The 18,903-nt window shown below is 46.9% G+C and overlaps 1 protein-coding gene across 2 annotated transcripts; it reads right to left on the reverse strand.

Annotated features, from left to right (window-relative positions):
• Positions 1-399: 399 nt before the first annotated feature.
• On the reverse strand, positions 400-17,358 carry ETHE1 (ETHE1 persulfide dioxygenase). 2 transcript variants are annotated; one of them, XM_047711972.1, is made up of 7 exons: positions 17,198-17,358; positions 16,708-16,852; positions 16,451-16,599; positions 3,233-3,362; positions 1,289-1,378; positions 769-885; positions 400-603 (listed from the first exon to the last, which is right to left on the reverse strand). In XM_047711972.1, exons 1-7 carry the CDS (start codon positions 17,276-17,278, stop codon positions 551-553), a joined length of 765 nt encoding a protein of 254 aa, XP_047567928.1. In that variant the 5' UTR covers positions 17,279-17,358; the 3' UTR covers positions 400-550. The 2 variants fall into 2 exon arrangements, with proteins under 2 accessions (XP_047567928.1, XP_047567929.1); XM_047711973.1 differs by lacking the exon at positions 769-885.
• Between the last annotated feature and the right edge of the window lie 1,545 nt (positions 17,359-18,903).

Here is an 18,903-nt window from a genome sequence, read left to right on the forward strand (position 1 = left end):
TTCCAAATGATAGTGACAATAATGGTCACCACTGATAGGGCACCTGCCATGCAGGCCGCGTGCCAGGCACCTCATACAGGCAGACTCACTGGATCATCACAACACCCTATTATTAGTATTATTTCCATTGCACAGATGAGGAAATTGAGGCGTGGAGAAGTGAAGTACCTTATCCTGGGTCTTATGGGTGCGAGTGGCTCCAACTAAGATGGCTCCAACTAAGATGGGCGAGAGGCCCTGCCCCAGATAGGTTTGTTTCTGATCTTGTGAGTTAGGAAAAAATCTCCTCCTTCCCAGCAGCCTGCTTCACCCCTGCTCTCTCCTCCCTGAACTCTTCAGCCCAGACACCTCAGACCAGAAAACCAACAGCACCCTCCCCCCAAATAGACAGAAATACGATTCAGAGCAAAAAAATAATAATTTTTTTTAATTTATTTGAGAAGCCCAGGGGCTGGTGAGGGAGGGAAAGGAGAGAGGCCTGGCGATGGCACCTCTCTCTGTACCCCGCCTAGTGCATTCTTAACGGAAATGAGCACCTGACAAAACAAGGTCAGGTAGGGGGGGTCTGGATCCCACAGCGCATGTTAGCTGGAACAGCAAAGTCTGAAAGGAAAAAGACAGGGTTGAAACTAAGGGGCCCCAGCAGACCCCCTCATGCCCCACTGGGGACCCAGAAATCCAAGGAGCCCTTCTTCTTTGGAAAATTATAATTCTGGCCCTGAGCCCCCTCCTCCCTCAGACCCAGGAGTCTGGCCCCCAACTGCTCACCTATCTGCTGAGGCTTGGGCAAGTTCAGGTTGTCCATGACCTTGACAAACTCCTCACAGCTGAGGGTGAGCCGCGGGTTCAAAGTCCGCTCCTCCTCCACGGTGGACACTGTGAGCCCTAGTGGCCAAAAAGGAGGCGAGGATCGTCAACCTGGCAAGTGCCTGGGGCCTCCTTTGACTACATTTCCCAGGAGGCTTAGGGTGCATTCTGGGGCCTGGGACTCACAGGCTCTTCCCAGACTGTCACAGAGACCATTCTCTCCTCGATTAGCACTATGGGAAATGTAGTTTCCCACATTCCCTAAGCTCTACAAGGAAGTCCCAGGAAAATGCACGCCCTTTGGAATTCTAGGACTCTTGTTTCTACATGAACACTTAGCACACCTAAACACTTGGTTTTTTTGGCCAGAGAAATTTCTGGGAATTGTAGTCTCCATGCCCCACAAGGACTACAGCAGTTTGTTACTCCCTCTCAAATGGACAGTTATGTAAGTCCCACACCTCCTCCAGGAAGCCCTCACCACGGTAATCATGAGCAGGGTAGACCAGACAGTCTCCTGGAAGCGTGAAGATCTTTTCGTGGACTGAGTGGTACAAGGTCTTAGCACAGCCTGGGGAGGGAAGACTCAGAGGTGAGTAAATCAATAGCAGAGAAGGTTTCTAGCCCATTCCCTCAAGAAAGGGTGGGAGGATAAAATCACAGTAGCTAAACCTTCTTCCTCATTTTCTGCCGGTACTGCTTTGTCGAGGCACAGAAAGAGAGGGAAGGGCATTCTAGACAGAAGGAACAGCATATGTGAAGAATTGAGGACTAGTGAGAAATTCACCATGGTGGTAAGTAATGTTGGGATGAGATCTAGAAGCACCAAGGAGTTGTGCCCTCAGCCTGGGGATGCCAAGAAAGGGTTCTGGGCAGGGAGGCTAGACTAGAAGGTAAGAAACTGAATACATGAGCCCAAGGAGGAAAACGGTACCATGGTTCCAACAACAAAGCTCTGAGTCCTAGATTGGGTCGGGGGCAAATCTTTTTGGACCCTCCTTCCACCTTTCATTTCAAATCCTTCAATTGCATAACTGTGTCGGGAGTAGATAAATGGAGGACTAGAAACCTCAGAGAGAAAAAGACAGAGACCAAGATGGAGAGATAAGGCGAGAGGAAGAGAAAGCAAGAGGCAGCCTGGGGATCTGGTCACACACTGCCAGCTCAGGGCTGTTCTGTCTTTTCTCTGATCTTGCCTTGCCCTCCGCTTGCAAGGCAGCAAAATCCTCCCAATCTAGTGTCAACCCCACATTCACCCACATGCACAGAGGACAGCTAAACCCTGAGATTTAAAACTGAGCTCCTGCAACACCTGGGTGGCTCAGTTGTTAAGCGGCTGCCTTTGGCTCAGGTCACGATCTCAGGATCCTGGGATCGAGCCCCACATTGGGCTCCTTGCTCAGCGGGGAGCCTGCTTCTCACTCTCCCACACCCCCAGCTTGAGTTTCCTCTCTTGCTGTGTCTCTCTCTCTGTCAAATCAACAAAAATAAAATCTTTAAAACTGAGCTCCTTTCCCACAGTGAAACTCCTGAATCTAACTGCCCCCTCGCAGCCAAACCCCTGAATCAAACTCCACACCCTCCCCTGCCGCACCTCCAGCACCTAAACTCCTTATGGGGTTTAAAAATATGGCCACAGTGGGGGGAGCCTGGGGGGCTCAGTTGGCTAAGCATCTGCCTTCGGCTCAGGTCATGATCCCAGGGTCCTGGGATTGAGTCCCACATCAGGCTCCCTGCTCAGTGGGGAGTCTGCTTCTCTCTCTCTCTCCCTCTCATGTCCCCCACCCCCACTCATTCTCTCTCTCTCAAATAAATACAAATCTTTAATAAAAAAATTAGTGCTTCTGTCTGCTTCTCTGTCTGTGTCTCTCTGATCATTCCCTTTGAAGAACCCAGCTGCCGTGTCATGAAGACAAATTACCCCCATGGGGAGGTCTCTGTGGTGAGGAACTGAGGCCTCCGGCCAACAGACAGAGCCAGCTTGCCAGCCATGTGAGTGAGGCACCTTGGCAGCAGGCCCCCCCACCCCAGTCAAGCCTTAGGATGACTACAGCCCAGACGCTGAGCCAGGACCAACCAGCGAAGCTGCTCCCAGAGTCTCAACTCTCAGAAACTACGTGAGATAATGTCAATCAATGTCAATCACTGTTTAAGTCATTAAGGTCTGGGGTCCCTGGTTTCACAGCGACAGATAATGATATACCCTTGCATCTAACTGTCCCCCAACAAGCAAACTGCTGAATCTCCCTCCCATTTGCGAATCCAGGAATCTAATTTTCCCTCACTGTAGCAGCTAAACTTCTTCGATCTAATCCTGACCCCTAAAAGTCTAACACTCATTCATTCATTCTTGCAACAGGTACTTCAAACCCTGGCACACACAGAACCGTACTAAGATCTCAGGCTAGGGAAAGGGGCCTATGACCTTGCTGGAAATCCGTCCGTCCACACCCTCGGATGAGCAGGGCATCTCCTGTGAAGGCCATGCTGTGGTCATTCAGAACAAAGGTGACACAGCCTGGGGTGTGGCCAGGGCTTGCTCGGGTCTCCAAAGCCTGGTGGGGAAGGAAAATACAGTTACCAATAAGCCAAGAGCTCCAGCCTCATGATGAAACTGGCCCCAGAAGCCCCCATCCCACCCCAGGATCACATCTAGCTAGCATTGGCGGGGGGTTGTTAAAGAATTAAGTTTGGGGCGCCTGGGTGGCTCAGTTGGTTAAGCATCTGCCTTTGGCTCAGGTTGTGATGTCTTTGCTAAGGTTGTGATTCCGGGGTCCTGGAATTGAGTCCTGTCTTGGGCTCCCCGTTGCGGGGGGGCATCTGCTTCTCCCTCTGCCCTCTCCCCCTGCTTGTGCTCACTCGCTCTCTGTCAAATAAATAAATATAACTTAAATTAAAAAAAAAACAAATTAAGTTAGATTCCCAGACTTAAACCTCATGCCAGGGTAAACTCCCAATGAATTAAACACTTAAAGCAAGAAAACCGGGGATGCCTGGGTGGCTCAGTTGGTTAAGCCTCTGCCTTCAGCTCAGGTCATGATCTCAGGGTCCTGGGATCAAGCCCCACATCAGGCTCTCTGCTCAGCCCGCCTGCCTCTCTGCCTACTTGTGATCTCTGTCTGTCAAATAAATAAATAAAATCTTTTTTTAAAAAAGCAAGAAGGGCGCCTGGGTGGCTCAGTTGGTTGAGCAACTGCCTTCAGCTCAGGTCATGATCCCACACTTCTAGGATCGAGTTCTGCATCGGGCTCCCAGCTCCTTGGGGAGTCTGCTTCTCCCTCTGACCTTCTCCTCTCTCATGCTCTCTCTCACTCATTCTCTCTCAAATAAATAAATAAAATCTTTTATAAATAAATAAATAAATAAATAAATAAGCAAGAAAACCATAAAACTGTGACAACAACAAAAATACAAACAAATATATATGATCTCTGGTTAGGGAAGAAGATTCAAATGTGATCCCAAAGTCATAAATCATTACAAAAAAATATTGATGGTTTGACTTTAAATAAATCTTAAGTTTCTGAGTGGCAACAACACCATAAACAAAAGTGAAATGGAACCAACAAGCTGACAAAATATATTTACGACATATATGCACCACACAGTGGTCAGTATACTTCATATACAAATAGAATCTTCAAATCAATAAGAAAAAGATAAGCACACTAATATAAATAGGGAATACCAAACACTCATTTAAAAGTATGTTACTGAGGGGCGCCTGGGTGGCTCAGTGGGTTAAGCCTCTGCCTTCAGCTCAGGTCATGATCTCAGGGTCCTGGGATCGAGCCCCACATTGGGCTCTCTGCACAGCGGGGAGCCTGCTTCCTCCTCTCTCTCTGCCTGCCTCTCTGCCTACTTGTGATCTCTCTCTCTCTCTCTGTTGAATAAATAAATAATATCTTTTTTTTTAAAAAAGTATGTTACTGAAATGAAATTTAATGATGTACACAAATATTTAATAACATGAAAAAAATTTAATATCTGGTAAGGGCTAAAAGCAAACTACAAAGTAACTTGTGTAGTGTCAATTTTTAAAAAAGAGGTTCCTTGTTCACTCAAAACATACTTTTTATCTTTAGGCTTTTCCTACATTACTCCCCCCCTTTTTATTAAACAGAAAGCATGTCATTTTATAATTAAAAATAAAACACAAGATTCAGGATAAACTAAAGATCTAAAATTTTAAAAACCAAAAGATTTCTAAAAGGAAATATATAAGGGTATTTGTAATCTTATATAAGGAGATGTGTTGTGTTTATATATATATATAAAATCTTGAGGTAGGAAAGGTTTTTCTAAGCATATTAAATTCAGAGGACATAGGGAAAAACAGTGACAAGAATGACCACATATTTTAATTTCATTATAGAAAAGAACAAGAGTTAAAAGACAAAAAACTCAGAGATAGTATCAGCAACATGTATAAGAAAGTATTATAAAGTATGAATAGCCATCATATATAAAGAGCTCCTAAGCATCAACAAGAACTTCCAAAAGAAAAATGTGCAAAAAGAAAAAAAACAGGCAATTCATGGAAGAGGAAATAAATAGTCGAAAAAAAAAATCTGAAACAATGTTTGATCTCCCTTTTAGGGAGAAAAGGAGAGAGATTTAAATTTAAAAACCCTTATTTTTCACCTACCAGATTGACAACTGTCAGAGTTGCTCAGCCCTCATGTTTTCTGGGCTGTGGGTATGACTCAGTGTAGCCGTTTTAGAGGGCAAGTTGGCAATGTCTACCAACACCTCAAATGTGGACTCTGACCCCGCAAAGCTTCTGCTAAGACTCTACTATTAAGAACTTCGAACACAGGGGCACCTGGGTGGCTCAGTTGTTAGACGCCTGCCTTCAGCTCAGGTCATGATCCAGGGGTCCTGGGCTCGAGCCCCGCATCAGGTTCTCTACTAGGCGGGAAGCCTGCTTCTCCCTCTCCCACTCTCCCTGCTTGTGTTCCCCCTCTTGCTGTGTCTCTCTCTGTCAAATAAATAAATAAAAAATCTCTAAAAAAAAAAAAAAAAAAAAAAAGAACTTCAGACACATGGGCAAAAATACCCACTCAGGAAATCCTCATTATATAAATCCCCACACTCAGTTCAGGGAAGCAATTGTCAGAAAAAAAAAAAAAAATGTTACCTTCATGATCTAAAAACCACTTATAAGATTAGTTCCCACTCACACAGCATTCCCCCCACCAGTTAGCATCCTGATCCAGGTCAGTCATCTGCTGAATACTAAAGGACACCAGGTACAGATCCTGTGTCCACACCTGGCATCCGCCCCACCCTTCCCCACTGATGGGTCTCTGGTTTGGTTCAGGGCATCAGTGTGCCCAGCCAACCACTTCCTTTCCCTCCGTGGTAGCCTGGGTGGCTTTGGACATGGTTCTCAGACCGAGATCTCAGTAGGTCTCCTGAAAATGTCTGGGAAAACTTTTCCCTGCCTAATAAAAAATGCTTGGCACCTCCCCTTCCCACTTTATCTGGTTCTGGACAAAAGTGTGATGGCCGCAGCTGCAGCAACCACCTTGCAACCATGAAAAAGAATCCCCCAAATGGGGCTCCTGGGTGGCTCAGTCAGTGAAGCATCTGACTGTCTTCTTCCAGACCCCCTGTTATGGGAGAAAACTGAAGTGCCAAATATTTAAGCCACCATATGAGTTTTTTAATTACTTTCAGCCAAACACCTTCCTAACTCATATATCTGAGGATATATGTGCAATGCAAAACAAATGCAAAGAAAATGATCTTGCAAAATGTTGTGGGAAAAAATCATAACCCTCCCGCCTAAAATTAACATAACCTTTTGGTAGTCAAGGAATGATCTCTCACTCTATACTCTCTGATTTTATTTTAATTTTATTTATTTTTTTTGACAGACAGATTACAAGCAGGCAGGAGGCAGGCAGAGAGAGAGGGGGGTAAGCAGGCTCCCCACTGAGCAGAGAGCCCGGTACGGGGGGCTCGATCCCAGGACTCTAGGATCATGACCTGAACCTAAGGCAGAGGATTTAACCACTAAGCCACCCAAGTATCCTGATTTTTTTTTTTTTTAAACAAAAAGCATAGGCATCCTTTGAACCAAATATCGTGGATGGATATTCAGGAGTAATGTTGAAAACAGTTAATCACCAAAAACAAAAACAAAAAAGAACAAACAACCAGCTGATCACAGTTGTAGCAATGGGTACTGACCGATCAGAAGGACATCAGCTATAAACAACCAACAGTTAGACAGTATACATGGAATATATGGCACAATTAAAGCCTATATATGGTGTACGTAATTGTCCATGTGTATAAATTGGACAAAATTTTAATATCAATTGAACAAGAACCCACTTGCCACATGGACTGAGACTCCCAAGGCCCTGAGTCTGTGTAGCAAGTGGCGTTGCCGATGATCAGAATCCGTGTTTATCTGACCTTTCCTTTCTCTGGAATATCTAGCATCTACCCACCGGCTCCGTACCTCCCACAGTCCCGCCCACCTTGGGCCTCATCCTCTCCTGCTTGGACCAACCACGTGCCTCCATCCTGGCCTACCAGCCTCCATCCATCTCCCACATGACCCTGAGGAGGGTTTCTACTGCCCAGATTCAGACCCGCTCCTCTCTGGTCACAACCCTTCCTTGGCTCCCACTGTCCTCCAGACAGAGTTCTGGCTTCTCAGCCTGACTTCTGAAACGCCCCTGTTCCAGTGCCTGCCCACCCGTCCAGCCCAATGTCCAGTAACACACCCAGCTACTCTGAAATCCACGGGTGCTTCCAGAAAGCACCAGGTTTCTCCACACCTCTTTGCCCACACAATTCTCTCTGCTAGGTACACCCTTCCCTCTCCCATCGGTCAGGTCTACTCATTCCCCATTCCCCAGCCCTGACATTGACTGACCCCTTTTCCTGTGCCAGGCTCTCTCGTAAGTGCTCAACATGACTGAACTCATCCAGTCCACACACATCCTTATGAGGCAGGTACCATTCCTGTTCCTGTTCTACAGATGAGGAAACCAAGGCACAGAATAAGAATGAGCAAACCATAACTAAATGTGGAAATACGGATGGATGTCACAGATAAGACCAAAAAAAAAAAAAAAAAGGATGCTGGACACAGAAGAACAGAGAGGTTGTGGAATGGAACAGAATGGAGTAGTGTGGGATGGGATGTGGGAGGAAGTGGGAAATCAAAGCGTGCCTGGTACACAGTACAGGGAAATGGTATTTCATGTGGAGGTTTCAGTCATCAATCCAGATGTAAAACAGCTATGTCTTGGAGACGGCACATGGACTAGGAGTTACGAACAGCATCTGGCACCAGGTGACATGGGTTCTAAATTTGGCTCTGCTATTTATTACTAGCTGTGTGGCCTTGGACAAGTCACTTCACCTCTCTGTTTCTGAGCTTCTCCGCTCATTTGTAAAATGGGGATAATAATTGTCCCTACTTCATAGGGTTATTATAAATATTAAGCTCCTGGGGCACATGGGTGATTCGGTTGGTTAAGCGTCTGCCTTGGGCTCAGGTCATGATCCCAGGGTCCGGGGATCGAGCCCTTCATGGGACTGCCTGCTCAGCAGGGAGCCGCTTCTCCCTCTTCCTCTGCCCCTCCCCTCTGCTTGCTCTCCCTTTCATAAATAAAAGCTTTAACAAAAAAAATATTGTTATTTTGAGTATGTTAAGCACTTAGAAAAATGTCCAGGACTCAATAATCACAATATAATCAAAGTAACATAATAATAATGTTAAAAAAACTTTTTAAAAGATTTTATTTATTTATTTGACAGAGAGAGAGCACAAGCAGGGGGAGCAGTAGAGGGAGAAGCAGCAGGCTCCCCGCAGAGTAGGGAACTTGATGCGGGGCTCAATCCCGGGACCCTGGGATCATGACCTGAGCCAAAGGCAGATGCTTAACAGACCAAGTCACCCAGACGCCCCATTAAGGTTCTAAATTTTGTAAAACCACTGATCTAGTGGAACCACAAGGCCTCCTGGGTTCAATCCTGTCCTGGCAGGGCACCTGGGCGGCTCAGTCAGTTAAGTGCCTGACTCTTGGTGGCAGCTCAGGTCATGTCATGAGGACCGCGGGATTGAGCCCTGTGTTGGGCTCCATGTGGAGTCTGCTTGGGACTTTCTCTCCCTCTCCTTCTGCCTTCCCCCACCCCCAGTCTGTCTCTCACTCTCAAATAAATAAATAGATAAATAAATCTTTTGGAAAAAAAAATCCCAACTTCGCCACTTTCTCAGTGTAATTTGTGGGCAAGTCACTTTTCTTCTCTGTACATCCTTCTTTGTAAAATGAGAAAAATATTTTTCATCTATGTGGTTATGAAGGTTTAATGCAATCTGTTTGTCAGAGAAGATGCAACAGAGGCCCAAGGGCCAGACTCAGCCAAAGAAATGTTTTGTTTGGCCCACTCAGAAGTTATGAGAAGTCTGAATTTGTAGTCTATCCTTAAAAAGTGGAAGATTTCTCAAAAATGTACATTTGAAGCTTCTATTTTTAAAAAGGGGGCTTGGCAGTCAACAGACTACATTCTTTTTTTTTTTTTTATAAAGCTTATTTATTTAAGTAATCTCTACACCCAACTTGGGCCTCAAACCACGACCCCAAGATCAAGAGTCCCACGCTCTTCCAACTGAGCCAGCCAGGCTCCCCAACAGACTACATTCCTGAACATGAATAATCAACTTGAATTGTGCAGTGGGTGTCCTCTATGAATGGAACATGCATCCTAAGGTTTGCCACAGGCCCCACCACTCCCTGCTGCCTGCAGCGGTATTTGATTATGAAAATCCTTCTAGACAAACACTGATAAAGAACACTTACAGAGCTCAGCATGCCTGGCAAGAAGCAAACCCTCAAAGCTTGTAAACTATTGTTAAATTATCATCATTATTATTAACCAATTCAAAATACACACAATCTACTTTGATTGACGGCAAAGAGAAGAGGACGCTGAATGACACCATGAAGAAACAACCAGACACAAACCAGAAGTGGGACGTTCTCCAAGACAATAGACTAGAAACATCGAAAGTCAATGTCATGGTGTGGAAAGGGGCTGTTCTAGATTTAGAGACTCAACAGACCCTATAGCTGAGTGGCATGCATGAAATTTGACTGGGTCCTGGTTCCTAAAAACTGCCATAAAAACGATTCCCGGGCACCTGGGGCAATTCGAACTTAAGCTGGATTTAAGAATTATTTCAGAATTATCATAGACTTTCTGTGATGAAGACTTTGTAAAAGACCTGTTCTCTCCAAGTGCAGATGAGGGAACTCTGAGGGTCTGCGAGGTGAAAACTATTTTCATGATAGTAGGAAGAGCTCTTCTGCCCTTCTTACTCTCTTTCCCCAGTTCAGTGAGATTTTCCAGAAGCTCCATGACTGGTGATGATGTCATTGGTTTGGCCAGCAGATGGAGTGCTTGGATATTCTTGAGTTTGCAAAACAGAGTCTCAGTTTTAATTTCTAATGCAGTAAAATTTTTCAGCATCTCTGAATAGATAGGTCTTACTTATTTATTTTTATTGACTTATAACAGACATACAACTAATAAGTAAATATTGATAGCTAGAACCCACATAAATAAAAGCTCTGAGGGCCGTCCTGTAACTTTTAAGAGGGCCAGGAGCTCTGATACTAAAAGGTTTGAGTTTGAGAACCTCTGATACAGGAGAACATTCTTACTCTCCGGATAAGTCGTTAGGGTTGACATTTCTGTATGCAAGTTTTTGAATGGTAAGAGAAGAAAACGGTATATACACACAGAGAGAAATAAGGCAAAGTTAGCAAAAATGTCAGCAACTGGGGCGCCTGAGTGGCTCAGTTAGTTAAGTGTCTGCCTTTAGCTCAGGTCATGATTCTGGGGTCCTGGGGTTGAGCGGATCGAGCTCCCTGCTCAGCGGGGAGCCTGCTTCCCCCTCTCCCTCAGACCCTGCTCATGCTCTCTCTCTCTCAAATAAATAAAATATTTTTTAAAACATCAGCAACTGGTGAACTTTAAGTGAAGAGTATGAGAGTGTTCACGGTACTATTGTTTCAATTTCCTATAGATATTAGAATATTAATAAAAGGGTGTGGGGGGGGAGCGCCTTCTATCTCGACCTCCTGGACCTCCACCGGTCCCCGCCACAGAGTAGTTTTTAGGGATTCTGTGGAGCCTAACCTCACATTCTTCCAACAAATTACTTCTTCCCTTCCTCGGTGCTTCAAATATGTGCACCAGCTCAGTAGCTGTCCCTTCACCTGTTTGCGGGGTGGGGTCAGCACCTTCTCCAACTACTTCGCATCAGCTTTGGGCAACTCCAAAGGGATCCGCGCAGCAGGTCCCATGGGCCACACTGCCCCCTGGTGGCAAGCAGAGTCTGGACATCTATTCCAGCTGGTCCCAAGTTCATTGCTTCGCTCCATTATTCAAAAGCATCTAATCTTGGTATAACCAGCCACTGTACCTATGCACTTCTAAACTCAGAGTGTCTATTTCCATTGCGGCTAAATAGTCTGAACCTCTATTAACTAAACCTTCCTTTCTTTCGTGAAAGAAAATGACATTAGTTGTTCTAACGTTTAAGGGACAGTGCACTGATGTCTCCAACTTGAAGATACATCAAAAAATAAGATGGATGGGGGCGCCTGGGCGGCTCAGTGGGTTAAGCCGCTGCCTTCGGCTTAGGTCATGATCTCAGGGTCCTGGGATCGAGTCCCGCATCAGGCTCTCTGCTCGGCGGGGAGCCTGCTTCCCTCCCTCTCTCTGCCTGCCTGTCTACTTGTGATCTCTCTCTGTCAAATAAATAAATAAAATCTTAAAAAAAAAAATTAAGATGGATGGATGCTGTCAAATCTTTTCAACTTTTCTGTAGGCTTGTCACTTTTTGTAAAATGTTGCAAGAGGGGAAGATCTGTTCCACAATTCAAATAATTAGTTCCAGGGGCACCTGGGGGGCTCAGTGCGTTAAGCAACAGACCCTTGCTTTCTGCTCAGGTCATGATCTCAGGAATTTGCTTGTCTCTCTCTCCTAATTCCCCTCCCCCTGCTTGCTCTTCCTCTCTCTCTCTAATAAATAAATTAATAAATAAATCTTTTAAAAAATAATTAGTTCCTGGGACACCTGGGTGGCTCAGTCGGTTACGCATCTGCCTTCAACTCAGGTCATGGTCCCAGGATCGAGCCCTGCATCTGGCTCCTTGTTCAGCAGGGAGCCTGCTTCTCCCTCTCTCTCTGCACGCCCTGCTTATACTCTCTCTCTCTAACAAATTAATTAATTAAAAAATAATAATTAGTTCCAAATGGAAGGGGTAGTGAAATTCTCACCCAGACCACATGAGAATCACCTATAAGCTTTTATTTTACTTTATTTAAGATTTTATTTATTTTTAAGTCATCTTTACACCCAAGGTGGGGCTCAAACTTACAACCTCAAGTTCAAGAGTCTCATGCCCCACTGACTGAGCTAGCCAGGCACCAACCTGTGAGCTTTTAAAAGAGACTCATCCCCTGTGTCTTCCCCAAACAATGAAATCAGAATCCCTAAAGTGGGATCTGGGGGCTCCGTATCTGGCAGCACTCTAAATTAACGCACTTAACAGGCAAGACTAACTTTCTGAATCTGCCACCCCTCATTGGAGCTCAAATGTTCAAATCTCATTGCTCAGTAAAACAGAAAATTTATTGTACAATGAAATCATCCATATCTGGCCCACTGTGAGTATAAAATATAACCAGCTCAAAAAGTAGCAAGTTTGGGGCGCTTAAGTGGCTCAGTCATTGAGCATCTGCCTTCTGCTCAGGTCAGGATCCCAGGGACTGGGTTGGAGTCCTGCATTGGGCTCCCTGCTCTGCAGGAAGCCTGCTTCTCCCTCTCCCACTCCCCCTGCTTGTGTTCCTTCTCTCACTGTGTCTCTCTCTGTCAAATAAATAAATAAAATCTTGAAAAAAAAAAAAGTGGCAAGTTCTACTAAAGTTAATCATAGGTCAGTCCTCTGACCCAGGAAGTCCATTCCTTGAAATTGAGAGCAATGTCCACCAAAAGATTTGCATAACAGCCTTCACAGCAGCCCCAAATCAGAATCAGCCATCAAAGGGAAAATGGGTAAATTATAAATTCACACAATAAAATGCTCTACATTTTGGGAAACCACGGCTGGTACATGAAATTTGGCCTGTCATCTGCTTTTGTATGGTCTGAGAGCCACGAGTGGTTTTTTTATGCTTTTTCGTGGTTGAAAAAAAAAAATCAAAATAAGAATGGTATTTTAAAACACACAAGGATTCTTGAAATTAACATTGCAGAGGCCAGAAACCGAGTTCTGCTAGAGCACAGCCATGCTTATTCATTTACGCATTGTCTCTGACTGCTTTCACGCCAACAGGGATCATATATGGCCTGCAAAAGCGAAAGTATTTACTGTCTGGTCCTTTACAGAGGGTGTTAGCCAATCCCTGGGACAGAGCAACAGAAGGAAAGACTGCAACCATACACAACGTGAGGAGGAGTGAAAGAAGCCTGAACACCAAAGAGCCCACATGGTACGAGTCCTGTTTCTGAGGTCCAGAACACATGGAATTAATCTAGGATTAAATAAATCAGAAGAGGGGCCCTTGGCTGGCTCAGTCAGTAGAGCATGTGACTCTTGATCTCAGGGTCTTGGGTCGGGGACTGGGAATGGGACTTACTTTAAAAAAAATAATAAGAAAGAAAGTTACTAAGATTGCAAATCTTCAAAGCCCTTATCATAAGAAAAAAGAAAAATTTTTAAATGGATAAATAAGTCGGCAGCTGGTTTCTTGATGGGGGTGTTGTTGTCAATGGCCAGGAAGAGGGACAAGGAGGCCTTCTGGAGTGATGAGTTTGCTCTGTATCTGGATCTTGGCAGTGGATATGCAAGTGTAAACATATGTAAAAATTTAACAATGTATGCACACATACAATAGGCACACTTTCTACTGTATGACATGCATGTTACAAGTCAATTCTTTTAAAGTAGAGGGAAGAAAATGAGGGAGAAGTGTGACCATCTCTAAAGGTTTATAAAGAACTCAGATGAAAACCACACCAAACACCAAATAATCATAAAGACAGATGCTAACAAGTGTTGGCAAGGATGTGGAGAAACTGGCACTTCTTTTTTTCTTTTTTAAAAGATTTTATTTATTTACTTGACAGAGATCACAAGTAGGCAGAGAGGCAGGCAGAAGCAGGCTCCCCGCTGAGCAGAGAGCCCGATGTGGGGCTCGATCCCACGACCCCGGGACCATGACCTGAGCCGAAGACAGAGGCTTTAACCCACTGAGTCACCCAGGTGCTCCTCTTTTTCTTCTTTCTTTCTTTTTTTTTTTTTTAAGACTTATTTATTTATTTGAGACAGAGGAGTGGGGAGGGGCAGAGGGACAGAGAATGCTGAAGCATACTCCCCATGGAACCCCATGGGGAGCCTAAATCAAGAGCTGCTTAACTGACTGAGCCACTCAGGTGCCTGGAAACTAGGCCTTTCATATGCTGTCCATGGGAATATAAAATGGTGTGACCACTCTGGATATTAGTCGGTCAGTTTCTTCAACTATTTTTTTTTAAGATTTTATTTATTTATTTGAGAGAGAGAAAGAGAGAGCGTGAGCAGGAGGATGGTCAGAGGAAGATACAGACTCCACGCTGAGCAGGGAGCCCCACGTGGGGCTTGATCCCTGAGCCCAAGGCAGACCCTTAACCGACTGAGCCACCCAGGGACCCCCCCCCACCCATTTTTTTAAGTAGGCTCCACACCCACCATAAGCTTGAACTCACAACCCTGCAATCAAGACCAGAGCTGAAATCAAGAGTCAGATGCTGAACCAACTGAGCCACCCAGGCTCCCGAGGTCCTCAAACTATTAAATGTAGAGTTATTATTTATTATTTTGATCCAGCAATTCCATCCTATAGATACATCCAAGAGAAATGAAAACAGCAACAGAAAAGCTTGTGCATGAATATTTATAGCAGCATTATTCATAATAGTCCAAAAAATGGAAGCAACAGAAATGTCTATCGGCTGGTGGATGAATGAATGAATGAATGAGGCATATTCACACAGTGGAGAGCTACTCAGCCATAGGAAGGCATGAAACACTGACACCCACTACAAAGATGACCCTTGAACACTTATGACAGAAGCCAGTCACAGAAGATGACACAATATATGATTCCGTTTCTATGAAACACCCAGAATTGGTGTTTCCTGGAGAGATAGAAAGTGGATTTGTGGTTGTCGGGTGAGAGGGGAGGAGGCCGGGGTGACAGCTAAGGAGCGTGGGGTTTCTTTCGGAAGTGACGAAGCTATTCTACAGTTAACTGTGGTGATGGTGATTCAGCTCTGAATATACTAAGTCGCTGAATTGTACACTTCAAATGGATGAACTGGATGGTTTGTGACTATCAGTTAAGTCGTTTGAAAAAAAAACAGACACGGAAGCTAAATCTGCCACAGCTAAACCCTTCGACATTCATTCAAAACATCGCTCGTTCAATCTCACAAAGGGCTCATCTTGACATGAAACCCCAACCACTGTTCACCCTTCTAAGCCTGCTCAGCTCAAGGAATGCTTGCTAGCCCCTGACACTCACGGACAGTGTACATAAAGTTACAAGGCACTTTTTCACCTGCTTCCAGAAAAGGGCTTCCAGAAATAAAGAGGCTGCCCCCACGGGAGCTCCACCCTCTGAGTCCCACCCCCCACCCCCGAGACACACACACACAGCTCTCATCTCTAAATGCTCAGACTCAGATAAACTGTCCCCATTTAGCAAAATCCTCTAACCTGGAGATCAAGTCCCCCCTCTGTCACTTGCCCATTCTGTCCCCAAAGTTAGCCCGACTCTCTCTGTAGCTTTAGCAAGTCTGATCGGAGAAAAGCCTGGTCAGCTATTTCTCCTCCCTCTGAGGGCAACTCCCCCCAGCGCCCTCTCCACCTCTCCACCAGATCTATTGCTCTGGGTTGAAATCCTGGCTGGAAACCTGCTGACCTTGGTCTGTGACAAAGATGGGAGAGGAGGTAGGAAACTTCAGACCCTTCTTGTGTGAGGCAACAGCTCCACCAAGGGTGAGGCAACAGCTCCACCAAGGGTGAGGCAAGCAGGCCCAGAAGGGTGAACATTTAAGGAGGCGCTGGCTGGAAGGTGCCTACCCTGCCCTTGAGTGACCATGACTGTGAGAGTAAGTGCCTCCTTAAATGTTGCACCCTGGGTGCCTTGCTCGCCTCACCCTAGTCCTGGCCCTGGGCAACAGGATGCTCCTTCCTCTAACAGTGGCTCTAGAAGCCTGAGCTGGGATCTCTCTCTCAGCCCCAACCTCAGAATTCTAGCCCTCAATCAGCTTTTATAGAGATGCCAAGCCAAAGGAGTTGCCCCAAGGCTGTAGGAAACTCCACAAATGCTGTTGACTTAAGGGGCTTGGCCAGAGACACACCTGCCCAGAGTCTCTTGCCCCAGTGCCCCACCTGGGTTTATGGCGCCCTCCTCCCAGAGACAAACTCAGGGATCAGGAGCCCCTGATCAGAGTTCCCTCCTACCCAGGGGCTCAGGAGTCTAAGCCCTCAGCCCCCTCTTCCCTTGAGGCCAAGAAGTCCAGGCCACCACCCTCTCCAAACCCAGCATCCAAACTCACGAAGCGCCCGAAGTGGATGGAGTCTCCATCCTCAATGTGCAAGTCAGCCTGGGCCCCACTAAGGCGGGAGATGACAGACTGGCAGCCGGGGAGTAGGGACCGGAGCAGCCCTGAGCCCGTAATGTGGTCCGCGTGGCAGTGGGTATTCACTGGGAGAGAGAGGAGGGCCTGGTCCAGAAGGGCTCAGAGAGGACGCCGGACTCCCAGCCCCAAGCCCCCTCCTCCCTCAGACCAAGGGTTTCAGCCTCCAGACTGACCAGCATACAGCAGCCGCAGCCCCAATTCCTTGATCAGCTGGGCATCCCGAGGCGCCGTCTCCAGAACCGGGTCAATCAGAATGGCCTCGTGGGACTCTCTGTCACCCAGCAGGTAGGTGTAGGTGCAGCTCTTGGGCTCAAACATCTGGAAAGGGGGAGTGGGACAGGTGAGAGCGAAGAACGAGACTCCCACACTCGGGGGACTCAAGAGTCCGAGCCTCCACCCGATGCTTTTCCTAAGATCCAGGAACACAAAACCCAGCCCCTCCTAAACCTCGGTGTCCGGAGTCTGTTCCGTCTGAAACAATGAGTCCCAACTTCCAAATACCCCCCAAATCAGGCTCACCATTAACCTCTCCCGTAAAGGACTCGGGAGTCCTGCCCGAAGCCCACGGGATCCCCCAACTCTCGGCTTTAAAGGACGCCGGAGTCCCGCCCCTGACACCGTCCAGCGCCCCGTACTCCCGCTGCGGGCCCAGCCTCCTCGCACCTGCCGTAGGAGGATGGGGACTCCAGAGCCGCTGCGCTGGCTAAGCCGCCGCCCGGCGACCCTCAGTGTGGCCCCCGCCATCGTGCCCGCGGCCTGGTGGGGACTGAGTGGACGCCAGGCACTGGCGGAAGCCGGGTGCCCCCTATCTGACCTGGGAGAGGCGGGGCGGGGCGGGGGCGGGGCGAGGGCGGGGCCCGCCTTAAAGGGGCCACGGACTCTGGGGGCTCAGGGCTGTCTGCGGGGAGAGAATACAGAGACCGCGTAGACAGCGAGACCGGGAGAAGCGACTAACAGGGAGATACTCAAAAGGCTCAAAAGGCGAGGGAGAGACCCTGGGAGCGCCACAGATAGGGAGAGAAATAAAACCCCAACAAGAAGCCCCAATACACTTGATAGCGGGACTCCTAATGTATTCTTAGTGGTTTTTATCAGGAGAGAGAACCAGAGAGCCCCTCAGAGATAAAGGAGATGCTGAGAGACTTGAGAGAGACTTGGACTCCGAGATACCAAGAAGAGAGACCTGGAAAGACTTTCAGAGATTCATGAAGAGATATAGAGTTGGAATGGGTTGTCCATCAAAGAAATATGGTCAGAAAGATACACTTGGAAATTCTAGACGATTATGAAAGATAGGAAGAGATGTTGGGACATTAGAGCAAGGAGAAATGAGCAGAAAGGGGGAGAGAATCTCTCAGAGAGGAGAGAAACAGGCAGAAGGAAAGTTCCAAGTCCAGGAGAGAATATTGCTCATTGATTTCTCACTTGAGAGCTCCCGTGTGCCTGGCCCAAGCTGGGCAAATCTGAAGACCCAGAGGTGAGTCCTGTCCAATTTGGTGGGGGAGAATGGCACAGACACTGGGGCTGAAATAAAGGAAGGTTCAGGGATTGCCAGGAGCTCAGGGGAGGAAGGAAACAGAAAAACAAGGATCCTCAGACCCTCTTTGCTGTGAGGGTCCCCCCCAAAAAACCTCCTCACTCCTGGGGCCCATTCCTATTGTTTTGGCAGGACTGCTAGACCCTTGAAGATATGCACACCTTCTCGGTCAGCTGTGAGATTTCCTAAGAGGTAGAAGCCTGTGCATCGCCCTTCCCAGCTCTGTGACCTTGGGCTCAACACTTATCCTCTTTCTGGGCCTCAGTTTCCTCCTCTGCAAGATGAGGTCGACAATAGCTCCTCCCTCACTGGGAAGATCTAGTAAGTTCAGACATGTAAAGAGTCTGAGAGAGCACGCAGCACAGAACAAGCTCTCGAAAGGAGCCTGCTATCATGCTCTCCTCACCCTCCTTGACTCCTTCCTCCTCTGCCACCTCCTCCCCCTTCATCACTAGGCCCTGTTACATTAACCTCTCTGGTCAGGCCACTTCGCCATCATGCCCACAGCCCCAGTCAAGAGGCAGCAAAAAATACATGGAAATTGCATGGATTCCAGGGCCTGGCTGTGAGAGTTCAAATTCCGACCCTGCTTCCTCCAGGCTGTGTGACCCCCACCTTGTGCCTCATTTTCCCCTCTTGTGTGTGTGGGGGGGTGGGGTGGGGAGTGGGAGCGCCTCCTCTTAAAAAGCCACTGCCAGGATGAAATGAAAGAATGTATACAAAGTGCCCAAGACAGTTTCAGGAATATAAAAAGTGCCAAATAAATGCTGGTAATTAACAGCGTAATTAATATATAACAGCCACCTCACTGGGCTTGTGGCTTCTGCTCTGC

The sequence above is a fragment of the Lutra lutra genome, chromosome 17, assembly GCF_902655055.1.
Source record: "Lutra lutra chromosome 17, mLutLut1.2, whole genome shotgun sequence".
In the NCBI taxonomy this organism is placed as follows: Eukaryota; Metazoa; Chordata; class Mammalia; order Carnivora; family Mustelidae; genus Lutra; species Lutra lutra.

Coding starts and splice junctions, on each gene's coding strand:
- ETHE1 (XM_047711972.1), bottom strand. CDS start 17,278: ATGGCGGGGGCCACACTGAGGGTCGCCGGGCGGCGGCTTAGCCAGCGC. Junction 16,853..17,197: donor TCCCCATCCTCCTACGGCAG/GTGCGAGGAGGC, acceptor CCCCCTTTCCAG/ATGTTTGAGCCCAAGAGCTG. Junction 604..768: donor GCCCAAGCCTCAGCAGATAG/GTGAGCAGTTGG, acceptor TTTTCCTTTCAG/ACTTTGCTGTTCCAGCTAAC.